We start from the raw sequence: 11,197 nt of genomic DNA on the forward strand, positions 1-11,197 counted from the left end.
TAAGATCTGGGCAAGGGAGAGACTTTCCTTTACAGCCCAGAGGGGAGTTTCAAAAAGAGTCAGAGGAAGGGAGGAAGGGAGGACTGGAGACAGACAAAAAAAAAAAAAAAAAGCCTCCATAGAGGGACTGAGCAAAGAAGCCAGAGGAGTCTTTTCAGACATCAGCTTTCAGAGCAACCAATACAGCAAATCCTCCCAGGGAGTCTCAAAGCAATCACCAGGACAGTGTGAATTTCTAAAACCATTTAGGGAAACAAGAAGTTTTCCATCAGTGATTAAGTTTGGCATAGGATGAGTGACAAGAAGCATGGAGGTGCAAGGAACCCTAGCCTGGGAGCTGTAAAGTAGACAGCATCTAACTCTGTGTCCCAGACAGAATTGCAGAGAGGAGTGGACCTGTCTCAAGCTGTGGATTTAAGCTAAAAGTTCCAAGTCTCAGCTCTAATACTTGGCTCTTTAAGAACTATAATTATATCTTAGCACAATTTCTTTGGTTCTTTTGGGGGTTTCGTTTCTCTTTTCTTCTTTTTTACATTATGTCTAACAAGTCTGTGATCAAATATCTTTGTTTTTGTGTTCTGTTCTCTCTCTCTCTCTCTCTCTCTCTCTCTCTCTCTCTCTCTCTCTCTCTCTGTGTGTGTGTGTGTGTGTGTGTGTGTGTGTGCGCGCGCACGCATGTGTATATATGTGTTCACGTGTGTTTGCTGTTCTCTATTCTGTGCATCCCTACTTTCAGTGTCTGTCAATTTTGGAAGACTCGTGGTCATTTTTTTATTTAACTGCTCTGTCTTGGTTTCTCTTTGATTCTCCTGTGGTTACAACTACAAATGTGTTTAGACATTTACTGTCTAGGCAGGGTTTCATGTTGGTAATTTCTCTATGGAATATCTTTAGGTTTTTGGATATTTTCCTGGGAAGCTTTGCAACAACTATTTAAAAACATTCCATTTATCCATTACTGAATCTTTGATTCCTGGCATCTACATTTTGTTCTTTCAAATAGCTTTTACCTCTTTGCCAAAATTTCCCCTGTGAGCCTTCATCTTTTCTGCCTTTACCACCAGAATCTTGAAGCTATTACAGTTAAGCACTGGATTTGAGAGTTCAAAAATCTATGCTGACAACTGATTGCACTATTTTTATAATTTTCAGACATTTTTCTTGATTTTATGCAGTTTTAATTTTTTGTGTGTCTAATATATGTTATAGTTCACTGGTGAAATAAATATGTTTATGCTGGTACATAGCCATATATTTTCTTCTGGGAGACCATTACTGTAGAGAGTTGTATTATTCTCATATATGAGCAGCCACATGATACTTACAAAGTGACTTTCACTCACTCCTGAAAAATACTACAGCTATTTTAAGGATCCAAACAAGCATCCAACCGATGACTCATATTGCTCAGATGTATGACTAAGGAGCGTCTAGACAGTATTATGTATTATATCATTTGTTATTTTATATAACACTTTATAAGAGATAGTAGATTGTCAATAAGTTTATACAATAGTAGAGTTCTTTCTGTTTCTAATGTTTGTTCACAGTAGGAAATCCACATTGTCTAAGCATATTTTTAAGTCTGTGAGACTTTCATGTGTGCATACAATTTATTTTTATTATATTCACCCTCCAGTCACTTCCCTAACTTCTCCCAGATTCACCCCAACCGTCTACATCCTCTCTCAGCAAATCGGACTCTGGTTTATAACAGAATTCTGTTTATGTTGTCCATATACCCATGAATGTGGGGCCATCCATGGGACTGTGATCTACCTAGCAAAGGCCATACACTTATAAAAATAAAACTGGCTCTCCTCCCAGAGGTCATCAGTTGTCAATATCTCTTAAGAATGGGAGCTTGTTAACCTACCCTCTGGCATGCTACAAGGCTAATTTGTTTGCTCTTTTGGAGGTCTTGCAAAGACAACCATAACCAATGTGAGTTCATATGGCCTGGGGTGTTGTCATGTACAGAAAAATCTTTTACCTGGGTCTTCCCCGTCCTTTGACTCTTATGAAGTTGCTGTTCTTGCTTTCAAAATAGTCCCGAGCCTTGGGAAAGTAGGTGATATAGATGTCTCATTTGCAGCTGAGCACTCCACAGACACTTACTCTTTGCTCTTTAACCAGCTGTGAGCCTCTGCACTAATCACCTTTCACTCACACAGAAAGTTTTCTGATGAGGACTGAGAGCTGCACTAATCTGTAGATACAGAGATATAAATTTGGAGAGTAGCTTGATACTGTGTTGTCTTATTAAAACAAGAGTAGCAGATCCACCCTTGGAACCCCTAAGCTCACTGGCCATGGGTTCCTGACAAGATTAGCCATACGAGATATTCATTTCTTCCTAAGAAGCAGACCTTCAATTAGAAAATGGTCGGTTACCCAAAAACATTCCTGCCAGTATTGCAGGAATCCACATATCTTGCCACAAGGATCATGATTAGAATTGTGTGTTTATCCTGCAGTACCTGTAGAATCCAGGGAAATAGGAAAGAGGTATGGATGTGTAGTGGACAGAAATAATATACGAGAGGATATAGCAGAACCCAGATGAGATGAACTAGAAAAGGGTAAGACAGAGAGAGGCTTAAGTGGAGAGGGTAGAAGAATAAAATATAGAAGGCAGTAAACAAGATGTTTGGAAAGCTATATGGAAACCTATTATTTTGTTAGCCTTTTATATTCATATAAAATAGTTTAATTGGAGTTAATCCTCCATGGGGGATAATGCTTCTCAGAAGTCATAGTTTGACAAACAAAAGGTTCAATGATAGTTGTAGAGTTACCTCCCCTTTAGCTTTTGGTCACAGATATCCCAGAGACCCTCTAAACAAGACCTATTTTGGGTGCTCTTGGATGGTCAACAGAACTGGATGGTAAGACCCTCTTGCTAAAGACGCCATGCACTTTTGACACCTGACAGGGAGAAATCATGTTTGTCCTGACCAGAAAGTTTCCCCGCTGCTAGATTGCTTTGGAGTACTAGAAGGTTTTGTGCTATGTTAGGGAGACAAGTCTACATCTCACCCAACAGTGAACTCTCTGCAATTCATTTATATCACTGAAACAGGAAAAATGAAATTGTTGAAGAATATTTATTCATTCATGACATTAAATGCTAAATAGAAGATGAAATAAAGCACGAAATTCCTTCACTTTGCCTTCTAACTGATACTAAAATATAGTCTAGTAAATATTTCCAAAATGTGTTTAGGGATCAAGCACCAGAGAGTTCCCAAATGTGTCTTTGATTGTCATGCTATGTAAATAGCATCCCAAGTCTTCTAGTTCCCCGAAATGAGGAAAGCTAGTCATACTTCTACTAATTTTTTTCTCCTCAGATTTGATAGTAATTTGCTTCAACAACAACAACAACAACAACAACAACAACAACAACAACAATAATAATAATAATCTAAAGGACTTTTTATAAGTATCCCTACAGAAAAAGGGAGTTAGACATTTAGTCCAGATCAGGACCAGAATTTTTAACCTTTGGTCTGCCCTAAAAACAAGGTACCTTTTTTCCCATCCTAAAATGCTCTTGATTCTTTAAAGTTTCCGATTGATCTCAGATACATAAACTTAATAAAATAACTATAAACACATAATGGTTTCACATTCTTTCCTTGTTTTGGACACTCTGGGACCAGGTCATATTTAGTTATTGGCATAAACTCCACAAGATAGTTTTTATCTGTCTGAAATTCTCACAGGTTTGTGACTCACTGAACAATAAAACCAAGCAAAATCTCTGGTTAACAAACTGTTAGAAAATAAGATCAAAATTTGTATGATATGAACAAGAAAGACTTCTTTGCTTTTGGAATATTCTGAAGAAGTAAATCACAAGTCCTATGTATCGATGTTGAAAGATCATGAGACAAGACAGCACAAGAGATGTTTAAATTTTATTAAATCTTAGATTACTTCAATTCTCAGGGCATTCCACCATTTTAATTCTGTATTGCTAATTATCGATTGTTAATTAGTTATTTTGACATGAATAAATATTTTTTACATCTTTTATAAAAAATAAGCGATTGCCAGGTCTTTAATAGAATTTCTCATTCATTTGAGCTTTATTAAATGTTCTCTTATTGGAAACTGTGCTGGCTATACTTCTAGCTTGAGGCCATTGCACAGACTCAAAATGACAAGTTTGCAAAAGAGCCCCGCAATAAAATAGGCTTGTGAAAATCTGTCAACTGCCAATAAAATCTTATTTCAGAAATTCAGTTAGGGATAAAGGCAGTGGTTTTTAGAGTGGTCACCATGTAAACTAAATTTATATAGCCAACCATTAAGTCACATTAATAACATACTAATTATGCCTAACTCTAAGATAAACTGTGAACGTGTTAATATGCACCTCGATGAAATCTGACACAATTTTATAATTTTAGGAAGATCCACTTAACTACCTAACATCACTTTTTCTGTTTGGTTACCATATGGACTCTTCTAAAGGGATTTAGTCCTTAACAAAGGTAGGCATCATTATTCTGGAAAGGAATGTAAACATGCTAGAAGAAAATAAAATAAATTCAGAAATGCAGGAATCATTTCAAAAGGAGGTCCCACCCACCTTATAGAACTCTGAATGTGAGCACAGTGAATTCCAAAATTTCCAGTGAAGAACAACAGCATATATATATTCTAAACCATTAAAATAATTAAACTAATAACTCAAGAAACACCTCTAAGTATTTTTCCATAATTCTCTAGTGCTGCTCATGTGTAGTAAACAGAATGACACAAATACTTACCATATATTATAATTTTTAGACAGCATTATATCTATTATTCTTTTAATGTCTTTATAAAAACCCAGTGTGCCACCCAAGGATCACAACAGAAGTCATGCAACATGTGGCCCAAAATATCCTGAACATGTAAGTAGCTGAGCAACGTTGGAAAAAAAAGCAAGACATCGACACCGGGTATTTCTTCCAGGACTTTTTCTGCAAACATAGCTCTACAAACTATACTTTCTTAAAGATTCAGCAGCAACTGTACATGGTCTCATCTTACAAACTTGGAATTCCCTCACATTATTAGACTGTACATATCATAAAATTGGTGCAAATACCACAAAAATTATAGGTTATAGGAAATAAATAAAAATTATGGAAACCAGTATGAATAGTTAATATGTAACTATGAGCAGCTTTTAAATACACCTTAGATATATTGATCATTTAAATATTTATTTTAAATAGATCAAGGGTTTAATATCATTCTTGATAAAGCATATCAGTTTGGATACTTCTATTTTTTTCACATTTGGGAACTCAGATTGATGCTGAAATATTGTCTTGGTATGGAAATGTTTTTGTAAGAATGGAGTCTCATGTTTTTGAAGGGAAGAGCTATAAACCTTAAGAATAAAGCAACAGGAGATTTAATGTTGCTGTGCCCTCCTCCCATAAAACACAAAGTCCAAGACATACACCTAAATGTATGAATACTCCATTGTTCTTAGGTGACATGAAATATGAGATAAAGAGAGGTCTAATACACCAATAGCAAAAAAAATCATTGAAAATGAGAACTTTTCTAGGTAGATGATAGCAGTCTCCCATTGAGTCAATAGATGCAAAGTCTTAAAAACACCCCACAGAGTTACTACTTAAAGAAATTTTGTTTCCTGATATATCCTCCAAAACAGATTAATTGCAAAAGATGTCCTTGAGTAACAAAGTGAATTTACTTCCACATAAAGAAAATTGAGTTAGAAATTGATTAATCAGTGAAAAGTGAAAAAAGAAATGAATGTGTCACCCCCATTAAACCATGCTGACAGTAGTTAAATAGCCGGACATCCTTTCTGATCAGTGACTTCCCTGTCAGACAAGTAAACCCACACGACACCTGTTTCTCTCCGAGAGAAGTAATTTAAAACCTTCTGTATACTTTCTGAAAAACAAATCTTCATGTTCACAGGGTCAATCAAAATGAAGTTACTTCTCTGGGCCTGCATCCTATGTGTTGCTTTTGCGAAGAGGGTAAGTAACGAGACTCTCAGTTCTGCAGCCATGGGCGGAAATACCCACTACGTGTTGGTGAGAAGTCGTGCTGACGGTGAAATGAGTACAGTGTTTATACATGTCGTCAGAGAAACGTGCTGAGCACATAAATCGGGCTTTGTCAAAATCCCTGAAAGGAAATTTTCAAAAGCAAAACAATAGGTTCTAAAACACGGGACATATCAACAGCTGGAAGAAGAGGTGAGATCGCATGCAGGAAGCTGGCAGAAGGAAGCGTTATAGATAATCTTAGCAGGGTTTCTCCTGCAGTGAAACCTCATTGCTGAGATAGCGATGGGGTGTGAATAGGAACCAAAGGAGACTGAAAGGAGCAGAGGTAAATGGACACGAGTGGAACGTGAATCAGTGAGGCTCTAGATCATTTTCTTTTCATTCATAAAATTCCACTGTGCAGTCCTGGCTGGTTTGGAACTCCTTACAGAGACCAAGTTGGCCTCAAAATCAGAGAATTGTCTGCCTTTGCTTTCTGGGTGCTGCGACTAAGGGCGTGGGCACCCAATACCTGACTTGAAAGCATTATAATACTAGCAAACGAGTGTATTAAATTTTCTCTTTTGGAAAATAGGAACATCCACTCCAAGTAATTGCTTTGAATACTAAGTAAGATAATTACTGAAAGTGATTAGCAATATTTCTAAGATGGAGTAGAAATTCAGACAATGTGACACTTCTAATTATTCTTAGCTAAATTTCAACTTATTATTATGTCCTTTAAATGTTTCTAAGTTAATTTCTAATTCATAAGATAGTATATAATGAGTTTTCTACACTAGTTTTTATTCTTCAGGGTACCTTAACTATGGTGAATTCATAAGACATAATGAAATTTCACTAGAAAATATTGTAAGATCTACAAAATGTGTCAATAGACCCACTACACACACACACACACACACACATAAGCACACACACATGCACATACACATGCACACACAGCAGCCCCAGGGTGGTAAAAGAGAAAAGTGAAAACATGTATGGTTGAGAGTCATATGACCTTTCGTGTGGAAAAGATTTCTCTGCACACACAGTGTTGCAAACCAGATTCTGTTCAGCCAAGTTAACATTTCCTGTCCAAAAAAAATCATAACGATTATGATGGCAAAGCTACTTGATTCAGACCACAGATTCATATTAAGAAAAGATTATCAGGTTATGCAAATTCTTCAGTAAAAGGAAAGTTTGAATGCAGGTGTTTTCAGTTAAATAACGGCATTAAAATATTTTTCTTTGTTTTAGAGGCGCTATCCCTTCATTCATAAGGTAAAACCTTTTCATTTCTATAAAAATACATGTTTTACATTAAGTATATATGTATTTAAAGATTCTCTATATCCTTGGCAATATAATTAACTTTGATTGCTGTTAAAATATTTTTTATTAAATTATTCATGTTAGATGACAATAATGTATGCAATATAAGTATACTTGTGATAAACATATTTAATAGCAAGCCTACATTTCTGATGACAAGAAACATAAAATACTCTCCTTTTATGGTGTAGTACAAGTTTGCTATGTCCTGATTTAACATCATGCATCTATGATATTTATTAATTTGTACTTAAGTAATATAACCGATGGACAATGATGACATGATATAATAAGCAACTATATATTCAATTATTATTTTGTTTGTATATGGGTTGTTTTTTCTTTTAAAGCAGAGAGATTTGAGAAAAGATCTTATGTAGCCCAGGGAAGCCTCAAACTCTGTGTCTTTGACCATGCTGTTTCATTTTGATCCTCCTGCTGCAACCAAGTGTTGGGATTTTAGACATCTACCATCATTCCTGACTGAGTTTCATCTAGATATGGGAAACTAGAAATGGTATATGACTATACCCCAAGGAGCTGCGTGATTTCTGTGCAGCAAATAGTCACAAATTATTCCATGTAGGAGACAAAAGGGCTTAATGCTATTTTATTTTCTTTATTTTTTTATAATATTTGCCTCCAATGAAAAGTGTTTTTATCCATCAGTGTGCTATGCGCTAATAGGAAATTGTAGTAAAGAAAACCCCAAAAGAAATGGCCCGGGATGTCAGTACTTTTGAATAAAAACAATTAAACTTACAGCAAATGAGCTGAAAACTTTTAAAACATTTCAAAAGTAAAAAAGTTTTATGTGTTATTTTTGATTTTTAAGTTAACAATCATCAAATCCTGTAGTCCTTTAACCTATAATAAAAAAAAAAAACAATTGACTTTTGCTACTGCACCTGTCCTGGGAAGTTATTTCTTGTTCTTATCTTATACCTTAGGGAATGTGGAAGAATGATCTATTGGAAGACTTTAAGATCGGCAATTCTAGAGAACCAATCTAAAATTAGAAATCAATATTAAATTTTAAGTGGAAAGTTTGGCTTGCTGCAGGTGTAGTATTCTAGGCATTTGCAAAAGAAATCTGGCTACATTTTGTAATAGCTAGGTCCCCAGTGCCTACAACTAGGGTACCACAAAGTAAATACTATGTGTACATGTACATGTATATACAGATACATATATGTATATATAAGTACATAAATATAAAGAGATAATACTATGCAAGAAAAGATTAAGTATTTCAAATTCCCTGAAAAAGAAGTCCATTGACTGAGAAAATATGCTGAAAGCTTCATTGCCTAGCTAAGATTTTGAAGTAAGCACAAATGAGCATATAATGTTGTTGTAATAGGTGCGGCGGGGCTGCGTCCCCAGCACCCCGCTGCCCGCAAGGCTAGCTTTACCCGAAAATGATTACACAGACACTGTATTCTTTAAAACACTGTTTGGCCCATTTCTCAGCTAACTCTCGCACCTGGACTAGCCCATTTCTTATAATCTGTTGTAGCCCACAAGGTGGCTTACCAGGGAGCTTCTAGCCTATGTCCATCCTGGGTCGGAGCTTCATTGCATGTGCCTCAGAGAGCAGAGCTATCCCCGCATCCGCCCAGGAGCCGGGAACATGGCGTCTCTCTGAGGCATCTACCCCTGAGAGGAGAGCTGTTGAGTCTGAGCTCACTTCCTCTTCCTCCCAGCATTCTGCTCTGTTTACTCCTCCCACCTATGCTTTAACCTATCAGGGCAAGCAGCTTCTTTATTTAATTAACCAATGACCTTCCTCCATCATAATGTTACTCTGTTGAAAACAAGGAACTGGTTATGAAAACACATAAAAAGTTTTGATTCCGGTACTTGAAAGTTTCCAAATAGACTACGGAAGTGAAGTGGCACCAAAGAAACACTGGAAGTGGGTAGACATAGTCCTTGAATATCCATGGTGTTGAGAGGGTAGGGGATTGTATTCATGTGTTCATAGGGGGCTGTGCATGGGTATGGTGGTGTGGGTGTACGCATATGTGAAGAACAGAAGTCAACATTGGTATCTTACACAGTTGCTCTCTACCTTAAATTTCAAGCCAATGTCATGTCTCTTACTCATTCAGGGATTAGGCAAAGCCGGCTGGCCAATAGCTGTGGATACCCTCCTATCTTCATGTCCTACCTGCCCACCCCACAAACTGGGATTATAGGTGCTTAATACCTCTGTGGCTGGCTTTTGTAAACAATAATTCCACATGTATAATATTCTTTATTTTTTATTAGTCCTTTGAGAGTTTCAAGTTTCATACCATGTGTTCTAGCCATATTTACCCCTCTGCACAACTCTTATTACATCTGGCTTTTGGAGGAATGCTGGGGATAAAAGATTGTTCCTCATGCTTGTACAACAGGTGCTTTGCAGACTGAGCCATCTCCTAAGCCGTGTATATCACGTGACTCTTTAAGTTTTATTTATTTATATAGCATTTTTGTTACTTTTGAACTTTTCATACAATATATTTTGATCACGTTTCTTTCTCTCCCAAATTCTCCCAGATTCTCCCCACCTCCCTACCCACCCAGCTTCATTTTCTTTCTCTCTCTCTCTCAAAAAAAAAATCCAAAAGCTAAAAAAATAAAGCCAGGCAAACAATACAAGATAAAAATTAAGAAGACAAAAAAACACTAAGCAATAACAAAAGAAAGAACACACATACACACACAAAAAAAAGTGTCTGTTTAGTACTGATAAACTATTCTGTCAAGCCAATTTTCCCCTCTAGCAGAAGTTATCAGTTGCAAATAGCTTCTTGCTTAGGGGTGGGACTTTGTATCCACTTCCTCTTCTCTGTGTTAAGAATGTGTCTGGTTAGAATTTGTGAAGTTCTTGTGCATGTTGTCAGTCTCTGTGAGTTCATTTGTGGATCAGTCTTGTGTCTGGAAGACACTATTTCCTTGGAGTCATTCACCACCTCTGGCTGTTACAACCTTTGCCTCCTAAGTGATCTGAGGATTCTCACTGTCTGCATGTTGTCCAGTTCTGGGTTTTGGTGTTAATTGCCATCTGTTGCAAAAATCAAATACTCTGGTGGCAACTGTGCAATGCACTGATCTATGGATACAGTAGTGTATCATTAAAAGTAATTTTATTGCTATGTCCATTTAGCAGAATAGTAATAGTGGATCCTTTCTCTTCACCCGGGCCATTGTCTCATTGATTCTCAGACTCTTCCCTCACTAATGCGGTCAGGTGTCATACGCATTTACAGAATGTTTACTGAAAATCAGTCATTATGGTACATATCTATGATCTCAGAACCCAGGAGACCAACCTAGGAGGATTGCTATAACTTTGAAATCAGCATGGATTATATATCAAGTACCAAGGCCACATAGCATAAGTACTGTCTCAAAAGAAAAATTAACAATAATAAGATGATATATAGTTATAGAAAACTAAAAATAAGTCAACCTTCTATGGCTCTTAAAAAAGAAAATTCCAAAAACTTCATTACTCACAACCCCTCCAGTTGTAAGCAGGGATTTGAAGTGTTGTTTATTCTTTCAGTGACACTAAGTTTAAAACAAGTCTTTCTTTGTTTCAGAAATCACCCTCACCCAGTGAAGAGGTAAAGTATGTTCACATCTACCTATAACTAAATAGAAAAATATGCTGCTTATAATATTTTAAGATATCATTTTCCATCAAATAATGTTAAATAATTCAGTTTTATTGTGTTTTTCCTTGAAGTAATTGGGATTTATTTAGGAACTTGCTCAGTTCTTTTCCTCTCATGGCCCACTTATGCATCCATTGTATCCAGACCCACGCT

General features: G+C 36.5%; 1 protein-coding gene across 1 annotated transcript in view; it reads left to right on the plus strand.

Annotated features, from left to right (window-relative positions):
* Nucleotides 1-5,969: 5,969 nt before the first annotated feature.
* Nucleotides 5,970-11,197, plus strand: part of Prr27 (proline rich 27) — a 7,584-nt gene continuing 2,356 nt past the window's right edge. Inside the window, exons 1-3 of the mRNA XM_005359600.1 lie at nucleotides 5,970-6,020; nucleotides 7,299-7,322; nucleotides 10,970-10,993. Of these exons, the coding sequence (XP_005359657.1) occupies nucleotides 5,970-6,020; nucleotides 7,299-7,322; nucleotides 10,970-10,993 (99 nt within the window). The remainder of the gene's footprint in view (nucleotides 6,021-7,298; nucleotides 7,323-10,969; nucleotides 10,994-11,197) is intronic.

This window comes from Microtus ochrogaster, linkage group LG1 (assembly GCF_000317375.1).
Source record: "Microtus ochrogaster isolate Prairie Vole_2 linkage group LG1, MicOch1.0, whole genome shotgun sequence".
Lineage (NCBI taxonomy): Eukaryota > Metazoa > Chordata > Mammalia > Rodentia > Cricetidae > Microtus > Microtus ochrogaster.